Consider the following 20999-nt stretch of genomic DNA (forward strand, 5'->3'; position numbering starts at 1 on the left):
CAGAGAAACAGAAATGTATAATTTCGGGCAATAGCAAGCTATTTTTGGGCAATGGGAAATCAGTTTGAACGCAATTCAAATTCACGTAAATTAGTGAATTCGCATGAATGCGTTCTGGCCCCACTTTGTTTTCATTTGAAATTAAGAGAAATTCCTCCCATGTGATAAACTCTTCAGTAGCCAAGGAAGATCAACCCTAGCACTCTCTGGTGGCATATATAGAACGGTATGGCAGAAAAGTAGAGGAGATGAAGCAGGACAATGGGTACTCCAACCTTCGCTTTCACATATCCAAACCCTGACTGAATGCAGCAGCAATGCAGAATGAAGGTGGCAATATCACCTTCAGGACCACACCATACTACTGGTAGTGTGACCCGGGTGCAAGCCAAAGAGCTACGTAAGACACTAACACCTGGTTACTGGTGATCTCTTTCAATGACTCAGCAACCCTATTTGGCTCCTGCAATTTCACCATTGACCCTTTCAGATGATATAATTATAGTCCTATGATTCCACTTTAGATATGATAACATCCTATGGAATCCTGGCATTTGTAATTAGATGAGGGACTACAGCTCTATGATTGAGAATTCGAAGCACTCCTCTCTAAACTGCAAATTCCAGGATTCCACAGGATGGAGTTATAGCAAGTAAAGTTAAATCTTAGTGCTATAACTGTGCAGTGTGATAGGACCTGCCGGTCTGTGCTTAAAACCTTATCTTCATAATCATATATGCTAAAAAAATTAACAAGTACCTTATTGTGCTGTGGAATCAACCCTTGGTGTTGTGTCTATCTGCTGTCAAGGACTAGATGGTTTTGGATACAGTGAAGCCCATCATCAGCTCATACTTGAAAGCAGATACACAAACCACCACCGGGCTGGTAGAACTTAGCAGAACATGTGTTGCACTGGCACAGACTTCAACAACCAAGGGTTGACTCCACAGTATCAGATTATCAGTGCAATTAACAACATAATGACAATGCAGAATATTTGAAATAGATGCAGGGTTGAGATAGGCACCGTTTCCTTTTGTCTTTGTGAGTGCAGGGACCACTTGTATCCGTGAAATCCTAAGTCTGCAAGGTATTCAAAATCCCTGTGTTGGCATTTGTTACTTGTGTGTAGGGCTACACTGAGGATAGGGCAATCGTACTTGTATAAATCATACCCCAGGTACTAATGATTGCCTCACAGCTTCCCAGAATTTTGTATGTTGACTGCAAAGGTCCATATAAGGCAGGGGTGGGAAATCTGCAATGAGCTAGGGGCATTTTTTACCCCTATGTTGGGCCACCCCACTCAGGGACCGCCCCTTGTACAACCACACATTATGCTCCCAATCTGGCCTTTGCAGGGCGCGAAAAGGAATTGTAAAAAGTGGCTTCTTTTTGTGTCCTGCAAAGGACATGATAGCTGTGGCACCATGGCTTTACAGCGCTCCTTCGGTGCTGCATCATGCGGACGTAGTACCAGAGGAGCCCCGTGATGCCATGCGACATGTAGCACGTGGCATCATGCTGGCCTGGGGGTGGAGCTGGGGCATGCATCGTGTACACGCTATGCCCCAACTCTGCCCCCAACCCAGCTAAAGATGCCAGTATGCACAGCCCGTCAGTTTTCAACTGAACATTGTGCCAAACGTACCATTGAAAGTGACTTCCAGTTGTAATTTTCAAGATCTGGATGGGTTCTAGAGTATGGGGTGAGGAGGAGGAATTGCATGTTTGAATCCAATTCTCTGCTCCCAGAGGTCCCCAAGAGTGTTTCCTCTAGGAGCAGCAATTTACTTTCAAGAGTTTTTTAACCTGAAAATTCTGAGCAGTGTAATTTGAGATGGCTTTAGGGAGTTGCAAAAATTAGATTGGGGAGGGGGGGGGCACACCTATACAGTTGGGTCTTTGTACCCACAAATTCTTTATCAACAGATTCAACCATCTATGGCTAGAAAAAATATTTTTAAAATAATCCAGAAAGCAAACCTTAATTGTGCCATTTTACACAAGGGACACTATTTGACTATGCCATTGTATTTAATGGAACATAAGCATCCACAGATTTTGGTATCCATGGGGGAGGGGGCTGGAGCCAAACCCCAGCATATACCAAGGGTTCACTATACTTTCCTCACTCCTATTATATGGCTTCATAACTGTTTCCAGATGAATATAATTATGGAGCCCCCTTTAAACCTTCAAAACGAAGGTCTAGAGAGTTGCTGATCACTCAGTAGTGGTTAGGGGCAAAGGTTTATATGCACCCATATCCCTACTCCAAGTTTAGCCCTATGCGTGAGCACATGAATGACTTCATTCTGCATTTTCTCTCACACACCTCTGGTTGTGTGGCATTCACACTTTTGCTAATAGGCTCTTCTTCTTACAGTGCATAATTCAGCTAAACATTTCTTAAGGAAAGCTATGCCTAATGTCAGCCAAGGCACAGTGACAACCATCACATTATGAATTGTTTCCAGCATGGCAGTGAATCTGACATTAGCTGTCAAAGTGTAAATGGCTCATAGTATGATGGTGTTCCTATTCTGAACCCCTACCTTGAGGTGTTCATTCCCTGCCTGCATGCCCAGCATATAATTGATACAGTACTGCTGTTAGCATTCCAGCGACATCTCCCTTCGTATGACTGTTTTTAGCAATCGCCGAAAGGGCAGTATTCACTGGGGCTTTGTGAACTTTGGTCATTTTGGTATCTGTCTTTGAAAGAGAGAACTTCATCCTGTTCCGTGAAATGATTTCAGCAAATACGGCTTCCAAAGCCTTTGACCTTTTTTTCTGGCTCGATGTGTTGCTATTTGAAGGGAGAGTGTCTGTTCTTTTGTTTCAGGGAAATCTGAGCCTGACTAGAGAAGGGTCTTTGTGAAAGGGCTTGGACTTGTCTTGTGGGATAACTCCCATACTTGCTATAAGTGACTGTAGGCAAGTTCTCTTCCCCTAAACCCCCATGCGGAATAGTATTATCTTTACACAGCATCACAACTGGAGTTACACATAACTAGTTGCTTATACACATAACTAGTTGCTAATCCGGGGCTTTTCTGTCTTTGTTTTTATGGAATTATTGTATGGATTTATTGTCTTATTGTATTGTTTTTAATCTGTTGTAAACCGCCCTGATCTGTTGGAAGGGCGGTATATAAATAAAAATTTTATTTATTTATTATTATTATTATAATTAATTTGCTTCTTCCATAATTAATCGACAACTACTTTAGTAATATTCCATTCTTTTTGCAGCACTGTATAACTTTTTAGTTACTTTTAACATGACTAAATGGTGGAAGAGGAGGATCATATAGGTCAATTGCTTTCTCGTGCTGCATTCAAACTGCTGAAGGAGGAGATATTCAGATATTTAATAGTAGTGACTCTTTAGTTACATTTGAGAAATAGGAAAGCAAAGGTTACTTTTCTTTTTCTTTTTTCTTTTAAAAATGTAACTACAAGAATGTCTAACTACCAGAGATTTGCAGGTCATGGAATTAAAACATTAACTGATTTTAAAAATAGCTTTTCAAACTCTTAGATAACCATTATAAAGGATCATAAGTAAAAACAATTCAAAAGGAGGGCTCTTGCTTCCACCAAGATTAAAATGTAGAGTAGTGAAAGTGGGTCAGGGACATGTGAATGTCCAACAAGAAAAAAAAGATACAATAGTCACTTAACTCCCATAGCCGTGTAACAAGTTGTGTCCCTTGACTAATGTATCCTATTAGGGGATTAAATCACCAGATGCAGTTGGTTGTACTTTGGTAGACGTAGTAGCAGAATAAATGTCTTGAGTTACATTTGATCTCTTTGGGTGACCTCTATTTGTGTTTTTCACCCTTGTGCTGTGGGGATTGGGTCTATATGGCGCAAAGAAGAATGGGACAGAGCTTGCAGCAGCAGTTGGTAGTGGAAAGTCTAGAGCACAGTTGGGCCACTGTAGTCATCTAACTGACTTTGGACTGCCAGGACCCAAATCCTTCTCCACTGACTATCCTGGTGAGGACTGTTGGAAGGCATATGCCACAAATATCTAAAGGACCACAGTTACCCATCTCTGGCCTAGAGGATATGACAGAATGGATTGTAGCAGGGGAAAGGAGATTAGATCAGTTCTATTCTTCCTTCCAGTTCTCCTTCCAACTTGCAAGATCCCGCTAACAATGGCAGCAACCTCTAGTTCTGATATCAGTACTGCTTAATGAGAGGTGAATGAATAGTAAGACAGTTGCCATGTCACATTTGTTCTTGAATAACAAGGCTGATCTGGCTTAGATCACAAAGAATTTGCTGTGAGCCTCTTCCAGCTTTCATCTTGGATTTCCTAATAAAATAGGAGCTTGACCTAGTGATGATCTACAGTGGCATGCCATTATGCTGGCCATGAGATTAATTTGGTGTTATATTTTAGACAAACTGATGGTAAGGAGGAGCTCATGGATATTCCTTTATCCAGAACAGGGCACTGCCTGGAAAGGTTTATGCTTGTCAAGACTTCTAACCTCCAAAGGAGTGTCAACTTAATAGGATGGCCTGCCTTGTAACGCTTAGAAAGCCAGATGGATATCCTGCCACCATGACTGATGCTTTTATTAAGGTCCCCCCCCCCCCAAAAAAAAAAAAACCTCTCATTGCTTTATTAGTTTACCCTGAGTTTTGCTATGATGAAATGGCAGGGCCAAGGCAACAGCTAAAATAACAGTGGAGGAAAAATCAATGACAAGTTTGACCAAACAGAGGTTGGAATCCATTTCAGAACCTACTGTATATACTTGTGTAGTACATGTTAAAAAAATACTATGTAAAGAACTCAACCCCAAAAATGAAGGTTCTTTTATACAGGTCAATGTAGTACCATTGTCTGCCACATTGCTGGCCTTTTGTAATGCCTGCTTGAAAAACTAGTTGCAGTGGCAGCTCTTTGGTGCTTTCCTACCACAGCAAGGAGAGCAGAGGAGGTGAGTACTTCTTTCAGGCTGTCTCAGCACAGACTATGTCCCAAGAGTTGGAGAACTGGGACCTGTTACAGACTGCCAAAATAAAGCTGCTTCGGGTCTCTTTGGAGGTATGCTGTTTAAATGATGCATGCACCCTAAGAATCCGGAAGCTGCACCAAAGCTGCCCTCCAGTGCTTAGGAATGGAGTGTGGCTTTGGCGCGACCTCTGGACTCTTAGGACCCATGCATCATTTAAATAGCATACCTCCAAAGAGACCCGAAGCAGCTTTATTTTGGCAGTCTGTAACAGGCCTTAGTCAATGGAGGGAGAGCTTGAAGGAAGCTACAGCCCCTTCTGTTCTCTCTCCAGATGCTTTTTTGGGGCTTCCCCACCATGGCGGAGAGAACAGATGTGGTTAGGAGCAGCTGAAAAAAGCCCCAATGCACTCTGCTCTTTCCACCATAGCAACAACTCTTTGGAGCGTTCATGCTGGGCAGAGAGATAAGGAGGAGTTGGGGCAAGCTGAAAAAAAGCCCTAGTCACCTCTGCCTCTCCCTATGATGGTGGCAGCTCTTTGGTGCTTCCCTGCCAGGGGTAAGAGTAGAAAGGTTTGGTAGAAACTGCTTCCCTTGCTGTGGTGGTGTCTCTTTGGCACTTCGCCACCATGCTGGAGAGAGCGGAGGAGGTCTAGGCTTCTTTTAGTTTCTCCACGGATGGTCTAAGCTCCTACCTTCAGAGCTTTGCACATCATTGCAGAACCTAAAAGAACCACTGATCCTCTTTACTCTCTCTAGCAACCTTTTGCAATTCCTGGGTCAGAAAATGGTGGCATCAATGGCCAGGGGTGGCTGGGCCCCTGAGATAATGCTGGTGCATTTGCTTCTCTGTAGAATGGATCCAAGGAGCCCCATGTTGAGCACCAAAGTTTTACCCTTGACTTATCCATAGGCCATATAACAATCAATAATTTTGGCCCCAAACCTTGCCCTCAACTTACACATGAGGTCAACTTATACATGAGTATATAAGATACTTAGAGGTACTGATGGGAGAAAAGATTTACTCATCTTGCCCCCATTGAATCCCCTCAGAGGTGTCCGGTGGGTCTTTATAATGAGAGGCTATGACACTGAGGACCACAAGGGGTTGGTAAGGGCTGCTTAATGCCCCCTTGTGACCAGTTTGTCAGATGCCATGTACATTTAGTCACTCACAGTCATTCCAATCTTTAATTCACATTAAAGCCTTGTCCATCGTGGTTCTCTCAGAAAGTGATGTCAGACAAGCTTTATGCTTTGATAGTTGGTGATTGGAAGATGTTGTCTGAAGATTTTGGGTATTCTTTGTTATCCATAAACTGATGATACACTGCTCTCACATCCATCTCAAACTAGGAAAATTCTAGAAATTCTCAATTGATATCTGGAGACCATAATAGGTTAGATATAGAAAAGACAGAAATTGACTGGTAGGTAAACAGCTGATCCAATGACTATAATAGGACAGGGTATCCTTCATCTTGAAAAATCAGATTCTCAGACATAGGGTCTTCCTGGATTTGATATTATTTCTAAGGACTACTGCACTAGTGTCCTGGAGTGTTTTGTCTAGCTAAGGCCAATTAGAAAAAGGTGGATGTGGCAATGCTTAAACACTCATTAGTTATGTTGGAACTCAATCACTGCAGTATGTTCTACATGGGAATGTATCCAGAGGGTGTCTGGATGCTTTGGTAAATTCAAAAGGCATCTAAGAGGCTTTGAACTAGAGCCCATTTAATAAAGTTTTTTTTTCCTCTTTCTTTTTTAAAGTCAGCTTCACTGGCTTTTCAATCCCAAGTGCTTTTTAATTACCTTTAAGTCCCTAGGGACCAGAGTATTTTATGGAATGACTGTGGTCCTGTTTGTCCTTTGTGATCAACTCTGAAGAAGGACTAACAATTAGGGTTTCCACAGTTGCTGGGAGTGAGGGAAATATCCATCTTTGTTCCTGTATCTAGAATATAGAAACGTCTACTTTAAGGGATAGTGTTCATTAACTCTTTAACTTTCCATTTCCAATTAACGGCCTTTTTAGTGCACACAATCATTTGGCTGGCCTTCTACTTGTTTTTTCTTCTTTTAGAGCAGTGGTTCCCAAACTTTGATCTTCCAGGTGTTTTGGACTTCATCTACTAGAATTCTTGACTGCTGACCAAGCTGGCTAGGGCTTTTAGGAGATGAAGTCCAAAACCCCTGGAAGATCAAAGTTCGAGAAACACTGTTCTAGAGTTTGGAAAAGTAAAAGAAGAGAGGGATTCTGGGAATTGTAGTAAAATAATTTTTCCTAAACTCGTTGTTGTTTAAATGTTCTCTTCTATGTTAGCACAGCTCTACTTTTCTGTTTCTAAATTTTGTTATTTGGTGTTGTGTGCCTTGAAGTCATTTCCAAGTTATGTGGCCCTAAGATGAACCCAAGGCAGGGTTTCCTTGGCAAGATTTGTTCAGAAGATGGATTGCTTTTGCCATTCTCTGAGACTGAGAGAGTTTGACTTGCCTAAGGTCACACAGTGGGTTTTCATAGCTCAGCAAGGTTTCAAACCCTGTTCTCCAGAGTTGTACGCCAATGCTCATACCACTATAGCACACCACTTCTGCCTTTCTAAATTACTTTTATTCTGGTTTTGTATCTCAAAGGTAAATAGAAAATAGCTGGATCATGTGAATGTGGCAATATTGGAACAGTGACTCATATACTACTACAATATTTTGTTCATTTGATGAACATTTGGGGGGAAGTTAATTATTTTCCTGTTATTTGCCTAGGGCACTTTGGTTTATTTGTGTCCCATTTCTCTTTAGATCAGGATAATCTGGTGATAACAAATGTTTAGCAGCTTCTATTAGGCTACATCCTTCTATGCTGTTCTATGCCTTTATTCTAATTTTTCAAGTGGTAATTTTAGCTGTTTAGTTGAATATGTTGCACATATATCAGTAGAAAGGGCTGATGCAAATAGGTTTCAATCTATTTTTAAACATTGTAAGTCATCTTGGTGTTCCCTGTGCTATGGAACAGGAGAGTACAGGCCAGAGCTTAGAATATTATTTTGAGATGTATCACATTAACATTGCTTTTTTTAATTAAAAGGATGTGATGCATTAGTTGCTACATGTTACTTCCAAATGTATAATTTCTTCATTTAAAAAGAAAAAATCCCAACCTTAAATTAGAAAAATGTCCCCAAATCTCCTAAAATGACCCCAGAAAAAAACAGTGTTTGGGGGTATGAATATTACTCATCTCATTCATAAAAATAGTAATGTTAAATGTCATTACACTGGTGCCTCGGGTTACGAAATTAATTCGTTCCGCCATTCCTTTCGTAACCCGAAAATTTCGTAACCCGGAAAGCCTATAGCTGCACTTTGCAGCATTTGAATTTCGCGCCGAAATGAATTTCGTAACCCGAAAAATATTTCGTAACCCGAAACAGTTTTTGCCAATCCAACTTTTTCGTATCCCGGAAATTTCGTAACCCGATAATTTCGTATCCCGAGGCACCAGTGTATATCATTTCTCAGAAATAATGCCCACATTACCCCCACATGCAAAACATTACATTCATTTTTAATGCATTACGTTTAGACTTTGGATTTTAAAATAAATAAAACACAGAAGGGGACTTGCACACTCACAGGCTCCTTCCTGAATTGTGCCTTAATGAACCAGTAAATCTTGAAACCAGTTGGTTTATGAATCATAGCTGTTTGGTTTGCAATTCTCATACATACATCAAGTTGAATATAAGACTACAGTCATCCCTCCATATTTGCGGATTTGATATTTGCGGATTTGATTATTCACGGATTTGATTAATATGTTCTCTCTAGGAATATCTAGGTCCTCCAGCGCAACTCTATGGTCAACTTTAACTAAAAGTTAAAGAGAGAATGCTCTACTAGGCCTTTGTAGCTCCTCCAGGGCAGTTCTATGGTCAGTGTCTGTCGAACATCAACCACAGAGTTGCACTGGAGGATCCAGAGATACCTAGAGAGGTGTCCTCTCAGTAAAAACATGGTGTTTTTGTTATTTGCAGTTTTTCCATATTCACAGGGGGTCTTCTGCCCCTAACTCTAGCGAATATGGAGTGTATTTCTTTGGTCTTCCATACAACAACCTGGCTTCCAGTACATGGAAAAGTTATCTTTTGGATGACACTTTCCAGGATCCCCTAGGAATTGTAGCCCCAAAAAGTACAGGGACCTTGGTATCCTCTGGGGTTTGGTACCAGGGCCTCCTCTGGATGACCAAAATCTATGGATGCTCAAGCCCCATTAAATACAGTGGCATGGTGGTGTTTCTTACATAAAATGGCAAAATCAAGGTTTGGTTTTTGGAATTTCTCTTTAAAAAAATATTTTCAAGCCATGGATAGAAAATCCGTGGATAAGGAAGGCTGACTGTAATGCATATGCTCTGCCCAATACAACCCTACACCTGTGCAGGGCAGAAAGAAGAAGGCAATCTGAAACTGAATTTCCATGTGCAGTGGGAGCAAGAGGCTTGCAAATCTGAATAATAAGAAAGCACTCGCTGCTTGTGTTTCTTCCTCACTAATAAGTTTTCCCCATTTTGACCACACTCTGATTTTGCTTGACCACATGTGTCCCAGTTTTCACCAGCCAAAGTGTATACTTTGGACCTGAAACCATGTAGCCACTGCCCAAGAAACTAATGCCTACTAGGATGGTAAGGCTGTAACATAAAGCACTAGAAGATACTGGATGAGACCAGAGGGTAATCTAAACTAGTATTCTGCTTGCACAGTGGCCAGTCCCACAGACATAATGTAAGTACAACAGTGTCCTGCCACTTGGCATTCCCCTGCTTCTGGTTCTGTAGGTGATATACAGCCATCCGGATTAATAATCACTGTTGGCCCTATCCTTCATGACCCTCTTTGAAAGCTATCCAACTTGGCAACCAGCTGTACACCCTGGGGCTGTGAATCCCCCAGTGTAAGCAAAGGACGGGTGATCAGAGCCAGTCAGGGAATGATGCCCTGCAAAGCATTTCATGACATGTGGGTTGGAAAACAATGCCAAATGATGTGTGTGGCATGACTAGAATGTGGAAGTAATTAATTACAAGACTGATTTTTACCTGCAATGAATCAATGTTTGTGGGTATGTGAAACTTTGTTATTTGTTTTTGTGAAAACAAATGTCATTGCTTTTTGAGCCTCTCAGGTAAGACATTTTATGCTTTTCTGGAGACTGGGGTGGTAACAGTTGCCAGAAGAAGAGAGCTTTCTGTTTTTTAACTTTAAGCTGAGGACAGAGGAGGACTATGGGAGGAGAAATGAGAAACAACGTCATTTCAAGAGCAGCTGAGAAAATGGGATGGCAGAGGATTGATAAAGACTGGCTCTGCCAAACCAAGACAGTTGGAGGATGTGCCACAATATGATAACTATGCATGTAACTGCTTTTGGAAGATCAGATGTAGTGTTAAGTTGGTAGAGAAAAAGGGCTGTTTAGGAAGTCAGAATATGTCTCCTTTTCTGACATATTCCTACATTTGCTTATGGAATGAGCAAATAAGAAAGTTATACACACACACACACACACACACACACACACACACACAGTGTCCTGTACATTATTAAAGCATCCCTTTGTTTTCTGGCACGCATGAAGATTATTTTTGTGGCTCAATATATGATTACTGCTGTTCTTTTGCTTTGGCTGTTCTGTTTTGGTGTTTTGATGTCACTTTTGAGTGATTGCTGTGTGCTTTGATCTAAATGTTTCCCGGTGAATTTTGCCTACTGCATGGCTGATCAACAAAATACATTTGTAAATAATAGTGTAAAAATCAGTGCATTTGGGAATATTGTTCCAGTTATATAATGTATCTTTATGTACTTGTTTTCAATTTTAAAAGTACAAAGTCTTATGTAGCATTATGCCAAGGTAAGCCTCACGGAGTTCAATTAGTTGGTGCACCACACTAATAAGATCCCAAGGAAAAACTGGGCATGAATGCAATTAATTTATGCATCTTTTTGAACATAACCAGCTGTATCTTGGGCAGCATCAGAGCAACATAGGACATGCATGGGTATGTCACTTCTTCTCCACTATAGTTTTGGGGAAAATATTTGCACTGTGAACTTGACATTTCTATTGTGGAGAAGTCTGCTTGCTGCTGCACAGGCGGCACTGTTTTCTGAAGAACCAGAGTGAGGCCAGGGATTTTGGACACAATTTAACTCCCATTCTGCTTTTAAAAGCCTGTGGTTTACTTCCATAAATGAGTTCTTTAAGTTGGGCTTCTTCTGACGGTAACTGGGGAGACATTTTGGGGGAAAGAACATTACTTCCTGAGGATTCAAATCCCTGGACAATGTTGCTAAATAAATACATGTTTGGAATATAAATTGGGCTTCTTCATCTCATGACTCCCTGGCCAAGCCATTAATCGTGGCACAGTGCACAAGAGATGCCCTGTGGCACAGTTCACAAACCATGACTTATGTCCTGCTAGCTGCTTGGTCCTCCTTCCAACATCTACTGCTGTTTCATACATACAGCAAAACCAGGAGGTTTACTGAGCCCCTGGTGACATGGTTAGAGTTGAATTTGGATTGAACATAAAACTAAGCTGAGAAATGTTTCTTTTTGTGGACTACAACTTTGACAAAATTACTTTTCCAAGTTGGCACTGGAACAGAGCAAAGTACAATCTAGTCCAGCGTCCTGTTTCCCATAGTTGTTCACCAGATGCCTATGGGAATTCCTCAAGCAGCAGGGTGTGAATCTCAATAGCCGTTCTCTGCTTTTGGTCTTTCTAACTAGTCATTGGACACATGGTGCCTATGATTCTGGAAGGCAGCAGATAATTGTCACAAATAATAGCTATTCATGGGCTTATTCTCTATGAATTTATCCAGTCCTTTTGTAAAGTCATCTAAGTTGGTGGCCATTACCACATCTTGTAAATTTCACAGATTCTAAACAAAGAAGTACTATTTTGTATGTGCGTCTTGCATCAGCCACCATGCAGCAAAATTGTTACTACAGTTAAGCATGATAGGTTGTCAATTCTTGCCCAGGAGGCTTTGTGAGTAGAGTGTCTCTATTTTCTTTTCTGACAAAGAAACCTGTGCATGCATAGTCCTCTTGAATCTGCAAAAGCTACCTCTTTACTGAAGCCTTTTGTGCTGGTATGAAAACTAGAAACCTTATGGACAAATGACAGGATTAGGATATATTAATGAAAGAGACAGTTTCTGCAGTCATAGGCTACCAGTTTCAGAATCTAAGTTTTAAGTGGAGTTTCCCTCTCTTCCTATTTTATATCTTTTCCTTCTTCCCCACTCCTTCTCAATATGGGAGTTAGGAATAATAATAATAATAATAATAAGAAAAATATTGATGTGAAATATAAGAATGTACTGGATGTCAGAATGCACAAAGGCACTTGCATATTTTATATATGCAAGAACTGCACAGTAGTGCAACCTCAGAGATCAATGCTATTGACAAGTGAGCACAGTGCAATGAAAGGCCAGGGCCTCTCATTTGTGTTTATTCCCCCCCCCCCCCCAAAATGCGAGTCTTGCATTTAAAGCCAAATCTTCTTGCTTTTAGAAAAGTGGCTTTGAGTTGAACAGGAGAGACCCGAGGAGTCTAGAAAGGTCTGTTAACCTGGGAGAGGGGGCCTATATTAGACCTCTGAGTCACAGAAGGTTTTGCATAGCTGGTGTTTGGTTACAAGCCTTTTATGGACTCCCTCATCAGGGATATCAGTATCTGCAATATAACTCCTATCTATTCTTAGGTGACACTTCAGCAGGACTGACCAAGGCAAGAGACAAAAACGATCATTCTTTTTTTGTGCTTTAGTTTGAAAGAAAGAAAGGGAAAAGAACCTCTCCTTTTTCTTCTTCTTTTTTTTAAAACAGAAATACCCACCTGTGTGCCCCCCTTCCCTCTCCTCCCTCCATTCCACAGAGCCTTTGGGGTGCCTGGCGTGAAAGAAAGATAAAATGTCTTACAGCGTGACACTCAACGGACCTGGACCATGGGGATTCCGACTGCAAGGGGGGAAGGACTTCAATATGCCTCTGACCATCTCCAGAGTAAGTGCTGGCAATTCGCAACAACCCCTTCTCAGGGATTTTATTGAAGCAGCCCTCTTTGTAATGGTGTGAACAACTGGTCTATGCAAGCAGAGGGAATGGGCATTCCCCCCCCCCCTTTGGTTTATTAAAAATGCCATTATTTTAGGTGGGGGGGGGGATTGGCAGAGTGATACAGTGGCGAAAAGTACCCACTGCTGCAAGAAGAAAAATGTCAATGCACTGCTCCTCTGCCTTCTTTGGTTCACAGAAAACATAAACAACCCACATCCGCATGTTATATTGATGGTGTGGTTGTCTTCTTTGAGCATCAGGCCATCCCTCTTGCTCTCTCTCAGAAGATTGCTGCCCCCAACATCAATGTGAGAAAGGAACTTGGCTTTGAAAAATGCCCAACTTAGTATGCTGATCAGACTCCATGTCAATATGAATTTGAGTGGAATGGGAAGAAAGGGAAGAAGTGCTACAGACAGGGTGATGTCTCCAGTGTGGGGGGAAAGGCATGCCAACTTATCTGTCATTTGTTGTTTCCCTACATCTGATCTATGGGATTGACATTCAAACCTGAAAACCCTTTTCTTTCCTGGGTTCAATCAAAGTGGTTAATTGCCCATGTGGTTCCCAAGTGTTGGCACCAAAGACACCCAGACTTTTGACTTGCTAACAAAATATGGTGTGGCTTTTTTTTTTTAAAGGAATGATTTTTAGAGTAAGCTTAAATTCAACTGGGCAGAGTAAAGTGGAAAATAATGTCTTGCATTATCTAGGTACTTGCCATTTTCAGAGCCAAGTAATGCATTACTGAATAATTAATTAATCAATGTAATTAGCAAAGACCACTCAGATTATTGCATTTCCAGTCTTCCACTTTCCCTGAGAATTGTTGTGAGGCTGCCCAGAGGAGGGCTGTTCTTAGCATGTTGTCTATTTCAAGAACTTTCTAAACAGGCTGAAACACTACAAAAAAACAAAATACCCCCCACTTGAATTGTAACTGTGCTTACATTGAAAGGTATGTTGAATGTTATTTTTAATCTGGATAATTCAACACAAAGGTATTAGGCAAAGCATAGAAGCAAATACTTGGATTTATTTTGCTGCCTCAAACTTCGTTTCCACTCATTATGATGAAAAATATACTTACTGTTGTGTTTTAATGATCAAGTCTGAAAATAAAGTCTGGAAATTTGATGGTTAGGGCTGTAATTCATATCCTATATTTTGGGAGTTAAGTCCCGCTGACATTGATGGGACTTATTTTGGAGTAGACATGTGTGGGGTTGTGCTGTAGGCTTCAACTCATAGAATTGTCCTATCTCTTTAATACCTTTTAGCTATAGGACAGGGTACAGGTCTTTCCTTTGGTTTCAGAGGTCACCTTTCCTATTCACCAGCTCAGAGGCACAATGTATGTTACTGGTGCATATTATGGGGGGTGCGGGTAGAATCTGATGGAGGGAAGGTGGGTAAGCATGACAAAAGGAGAAGCAAGGTGGGAGAGGCCTTAGATTGAATCTTCATCTGGAGTCATTGGGCTGTTAGAGACAAGCCAGTTCCCCTGACTGAGATCTGGGGTCCTTCTAGGTGAGACTTTAATCTTGGAATCACATTGCTCCATACATATAGAGGGAGGAATCCAGGTGTTGTCAGTGTTCCAATAATAACTCTCTCATATTTTCCTACCACTACTTCCATCTTTTTTTCTTCCAATTAAAAAATTCTGCTAAAGAATGATAGATACCTATTGAGTGGATGTGGCCCTCCAGATGGTGTTGGGCCATAATTTCCATGATGACTCACTACTGGTTATAATAGCTTGGTCTGATGAGAACTGCAGTCCAACAATATCTGGAGGGCAAAATGTTCTCTGCCCCAAGCCATACCGTGCCATTTAAAATTTAACTGTCCAAATATCTGGAAGTATCCCCTGAAATCCTACTAACAGTTTTTGGATAATTCAGCTGTTATTGTCTGATTCACCTCTGTGTAGTGATTTCTCTCTTTTTAATCACAAATTAAGTATCTAGGATAATGCACACTCCAATTGCGGGAACAGGGAAGGAAGAAAGGTATGAGCTCAGGATTAAATACCATGCATGGAAATGAACTGGGCAGGGCTAAGATAAATGATGAGGTTGCTTAGTCTGAAAGCTTTAGCTGTAGCAACAGGTTGAATCTCAAAATGCCGCTACAAATGGGGCCCTGTCACAAATTGTTGCAATGTGAAATTATGATGGTCTAGATTCCTGATATTCCTTTTTATTTCCTGCTCCCCTCATGATCAGTCACTGATCATCCTTAGTCCTCGTTTGTCTGTTTTAGATTCCCTGTTCCTTAATGATTTGTCTCCCACCCACCCCAAAGTTGTTTTATATATCAGCCCCACAAGCCTTCATATTGGTTCTTGGAAAAGTTGACTTTGTGACTACTACACCCAGAATTGCTCAGCCAGCATGGCCACAAACTAGGGGATTGTTGGAGCTGTAGTCCAAAATAACTTTTCCTAGCTCTGATTCCTGCCTCTTGCATGCAGGTAGTACTATATTAGCTACATAATCAAAAGAATCCACAAATTGAATTTGGGAAGCAGAGTAAAGAAGTGGGACTTAGGAACAAAATGTTGTAATGCTGGGTGCCTCTGCTTCATCTGTCCTCTTCCCACTTGGATTCTCCTCTCACCAGCAGTCAGCCAAAAATCTATACCCTCTGAAGATGCTCAGTTCTTATTAGCCTGTTTTTAGTTTTATTTTGCTCCATTTACATTTTTAAAGGGGACCAGGAGGGAATGTACCAAAAATCCAGTTGCATTCAACCATTCACTTTCTCCATTTATGTCTCTGGACAGCTCTTACTTCCAGCTTTGCAGACATTTTTTAAAAACAAATTTTCACTGTGAATCAGGAAACTGTCTATATAGACAATGAAGTTATTTTATTATGTGGGTCCTAATTTAGATATAAAGTGATATCATAACATCTTAATATGAATACATGTTGTCTATCTTTTTTTGGAGTTCTCTTTGTGCTCTCCAGCCTTTATCAGCCACTTTGTTCTATTACCCTTCCATGGATTCTCAGTTCCTCTCTCAGACTCATTCAGCATCCCCTAAAATGAAGTTCTGATTAATTAATCCATTAATATAATCAGTTAATTGATAATTAATATAATTAATAAGTAATATAATGAATGACCTGCCTGTTTCCCAGTATGGGAACCTTACTGTTTCCTACCTCTCCAATGGGTTTCTTTTCCTAAGGTTTGCTCATATATCACTATTAAAGTTGCATTGAATCCGTAAATGCTTCTCTCTTGTGTGAGGATGGAACAGTTTTGGTTTCAACTTCACAAACACAAGAAGACTTGAATTGGTGGAAGTAAAGGAGGGAGTGTGTATCTGAAAAGACACATGTTTAACCTTACTTTCACCGAATTCTTTGTGAAAACAGCATGGGGCCTTTTAAAAATGGTTTTGACCAAAGGGGTCAAGCCTGAAGCCTCTAATCTGATAATTTACCTATATAAATGTCTTCTGATCTCTTCTCCTTTATGTGTCCTTAGAATCTTTCCTGTCCTCCAGTCTTGGCTTGCTGCACCACCTTCTGCCCTTGTTTTAATTCTGAATGCTTCAGATGCATATGCTTTTATGAAGGTCAGCGTGGTGGAATGCACTTGAAAAACGCCACACTGGAATTCAAAACCTTTGAGGATTTTTCAGACAAGATCTGTAGGTAGGAGAGAGGGGCCCTTTCACACTACACAATTATAGCATTATGAGTTCACTTTAACAGCTGCATCCTGTGTAATCTTCGGGTTGTAGTTTAGGGAAGCACTAGAGCTCTTTGGCTGAGAATTCTATATGCTGTTGGTAGTGATGTGTGACTCCTAGTAATTTTTGACTTATTCATACCCTAAGGCAAACCTGCCATAGGTTTTTCTTGGTGCATTTCTTCAGGGGGAGGGGGTTGCCATTGCCATCTTCTGGGGCTGAGAGTGTGTGATTTACCCAAGGTCACCCAATGTGTTTTTATGCTCAAGCAGAGATTTGAGCCCTGGTCTCCAGAGTTATAGTCCAACACTCAAACTACTACACCATGTTAGCTCAGCATGGTGGCCTTCAAATTAAGTGCTTGAGGTGGAAGTAAAACAGAGGGCATTGATCTGTTGAACAAGAAAGGGTAGGAGGCCATGTGTAAGGTTTCATATTAGAGTATACCTATTATTTAAATATAAGGATGTATGTAAGAGTGAGATCGAAAGGAAGAGAAAAGGTAATAAAATAGTCTTGGCCTGCCATTATCTGAATTGCCACTTGCTACAATTTTGCAATTAACAAGTTTGATGGGGGACTCAGATCTGAGCATCCCTAATTAAGATATTGTGTTAGTATCTGTATAAAAACATGGAAATTAGAAGTAAGAGTCACAGTAAGGGGCCAACAGAGATAAGTTGTGCCAAATTGTGATGTATGTTAATGTATGCATATCCTTCAGCTGTCTTGATCTGGTAGGGACAGTCCTGATGAATCCTCTGTGGTTCCACTTTTTAAGCAGCTTTTAGAATGTCCATGTTTCGCTCTCCTTCTCCCACCTTTGTTCTCATACTTCATTTGCTGCAAACTAAGTATGAAGGGCAAAAAGTTGGCAATCAATTGAGCAAGGTAGAGAGGAGTGGAAGTATCTTGCCCTTCCCAGTAGGTTCAGCCAAAAGCAAACTGCTGCAACCTCTCCTAGCTTTCTGTGTTCTTCCTCATTAATAACTTTTGCTATGTAATCACCTTTGGATGCATATGTCCCAGTTTGCATCTGTCAAATGTTGGAGCGTGTGCATATGGAGGGTGCAGTGTAAAGGAATAAACTCCAGTAATTGCCACAGAGGTTGTTTGCAACAACAACAACAAAAGAGCAGTTACTTGTCAGCTAATCCAGTGGTTCCTAAATGATAGGGCAGGATCCCCAGGGGGGCATAAGAGTTGCTCAAGTGGGGCACAAGAGTTAGAGGCCCTAATCCCTCCTCTTCCTCATTTTTTATGTGTAAAATGTATTGCGTTAAATACTGAATTTACCTATTAAAAAAACTGTTCTAATTTGACCAATGTTATTTCCTTATAAAATGTTAAAATATGAATATACATGAATGTGTGAATGAACTTACACACACTAAATAACCAAAATATTTTTATTCATATCATACATCGAGTAGGGGGGAGGGAGTGCAATGTCTGAATGTAGACGTAAATAGGGGGTCCATCCAGAGTAAAATGTTTGAGTATCTCTGAGCTAATCTATTAAAAATGCACCCAAATGTACTCATGCAGAAATGCACATGAAGCCAGAGTCCTAACAGCATGACCAAAATGGAATTTGTTATTAATGAGATATAGCGAATCCATTCTTGCATTCATGCTTGCAATCAGATTCATTTTTATTATCTTTTTGTAAATACACATGTGTTCATAAACACATGAATAAGGAAATTGTATATCAACTTATAAATATATATTTTTTAAAAATGGACCATGTTTGGGTAGCCTTTTTCTGTTTTCTTTTTCTTTTTTGTGAAAGTGCACTGTTTGCTCAGGAGAAATAAGAGGTGCCTAAAAGCTCCTGACTGAAAAAACAACAACAACCAGCTATGAATTTAGGTGATGATATCAGAGAAAGGTATCTATTTTAATAGTATCCTATCTCACTTTTATGATCTCTTCCTATAAAAGTGTCCTAAAACAGACAATATGCCTTTGTTTGGTCAAGAATGAGGTTTTTTATGGGCTGTCTGCTACTACATATGCTTACTACAAATAAAAACAGTACTTATATTGTGTGTGTGGAACACCTCCTGCACCTAAATGGCATGGGACCTTTCGTGATCAGATACAGATAGATTTGCTTTAGGTCTCTGGGGCCATGTGCTTAAGCATCTTTATAAAACATTCACTTTCTTACTACCCAAGAGCCAGCATGGTGTAGTGGTAGACTACAGCTCTGAAGACCAGGGTTTGAATATCTGCTTGGCTATGGAAATCCTTGGGCACGTCACACTCGCTTATCTTCAGAGGAAGGCAATGGCAAACCTCCTCTGAACAAATTCTGCCAAGAAGATCCCATGGTAGGTTTACCTTAGAGTAGTCATAAATTGGGAATTACTTGAAGGCACACAACAAGAACAACCTGCTACTCAGAGTAGAAGTCTATCCCTATACAGGGATGGTCTCACTGGGCTTGTTTGGACAAAATGTCAAACTGTGTTTTAGCATTAGGTGCCTTGGGTTCATGTGCTTTATTCCCCCAATGTGGCCACACTTTATAGTTATGTCTGTGGTACTGTGTTCCCGTGGTTAATCTTAAAGACAGTTTCTAGGTACAAAGCAGTTTAATAAACCATAGTTTAAAGTTACGTTTTCCTATAAACCATAGTGTCGTAAATACAATTTGTGTGGACTTCTCCTTAGATGTGACAGCAAGTGGTGCTCAGTAAAAAATAGAAGTGAAAATTCTCTCTTTCCTCCTCATAATCACACTGAAGGTGAGGAGGAACGAGGAGCACATGATCACATACAGTATGTGAGCCTACCATGTATGTTTCCTGTCAGGAGCCTACATAACAAACAGCAAAAGTATTCTGTGCCCACATTATTTATTCATTTAGACATTCATCCTCCACCTTATTTCTTTTTTTCCAAAAAAGCAAAGAGGGCCTAGGGATTCAGATGGAGATTGAAGGCAGGCAAACTATGCAACAGATTTACCATATAAACTGTTTCCTAGGGCATCTTTCCTATTCAAGCTTAAGCACATTAAAAACCTCTCTTGAATCAGTTTTGGAAAAGCTGTCCTTGGGAACAGAAGCACATGTATTTACAAAACAAAAAAATAATCTTTGCCATCCTCACTGTAATACCTTTGTACATTGCTTAGAAATGGTACCTTTTTTGGACTACAACCACTAGAATCTTGCAACCAGAATGGGAGACTCTTGAGAGCTATAGTCCAAAAAACGTCACTTCCAATGTCTGCGTCTGTGGTACTCCTAAACTGCATTGATATTGCATGTATTCACATAAGACGTTGCATTTAAAACACTCGGTGCAGATATTTTGCTATGTCTACAGCAATATAACAAAGCAGAAATGTCACACCTGCCTGTAACTACCTAGGAATTCAGCTAAAATTAATGATTAAAATTTCCAAAAAAGAATCCTTGAAGGAGGCATTGTCAGCCGTTCCCTTCTGGGAGGTCCAGGTGATCAGATCTCTGTTTGGTTTTCAAAAGCATGCAGTGCAGAAGTCCCAGTCAATCACGAAGGGTGACAGGTGAAGAAGGCATATCTTTGTGTTCCCATGAAGTGGGGCATTGTGCTTAACGCCTTGTCATTTATCTAAAAATAAATGGCCGAGTGATGGCTGGAAGGAAGGCGTGTGAGATTTTAAGGTCACCCTGCAACTTCCTACGTCTGGAATGCTAGATTTTCTCCTAGCAAGCAGGTGTGAAAAATAGCTTCAATGCTTTCTTTAGTCTAGTGTTGTTGACGCATGGCCACAAATGCAGAACTTGTCTTTGTAGTTCCTGTGGGCTCATGGAGATGGCTGCTAAATCCAAAATTGAAGAAGCAGATCTTGGAAAAATTATTTGGGGGAAGGGGACTTTAACTCCCAGAATCTCCTTGCCAACAAAGCCAATGACCATGGGGAATGGAGGATTCTGGAAACTGCAGGCTACTGCCACATTGCACAAAGAAAGCAGTTCGGCATCACTTTAAATGGCATGACAAAATGCTATGGAATTCTGAGATTTGTAGTTAAATTGGTGTCATTTAGAGATTAGTTAAAGTGGTGTCATCCTGCCATAGTTCACAAAAGTGACCACTGAATGTCCTGGAATGAATGGTCAGTATTAACCTTAATCATTTTAAATATTTAT

At 40.6% G+C, this 20999-nt stretch overlaps 1 protein-coding gene across 8 annotated transcripts in view; it reads left to right on the forward strand.

Moving 5' to 3' along the window:
• The window catches only part of LDB3 (LIM domain binding 3), a 191317-nt gene that overhangs the window by 7921 nt on the left and 162397 nt on the right, over nt 1–20999 (forward strand). For 5 of the 8 annotated variants that reach the window (XM_089510606.1, XM_089510601.1, XM_089510602.1 and 2 more), the window contains exon 1: nt 12814–13082. In XM_089510606.1, the coding sequence (XP_089366732.1) occupies nt 12990–13082 (93 nt within the window). In that variant the 5' untranslated portion in view covers nt 12814–12989. The other 3 variants (XM_089510599.1, XM_089510600.1, XM_089510605.1) reach the window with 3 other exon arrangements.

Source organism: Sceloporus occidentalis, unplaced genomic scaffold, assembly GCF_023333645.1.
Source record: "Sceloporus occidentalis isolate IW3139 unplaced genomic scaffold, rSceOcc1.0.p SCAF_2, whole genome shotgun sequence".
Lineage (NCBI taxonomy): Eukaryota > Metazoa > Chordata > Lepidosauria > Squamata > Phrynosomatidae > Sceloporus > Sceloporus occidentalis.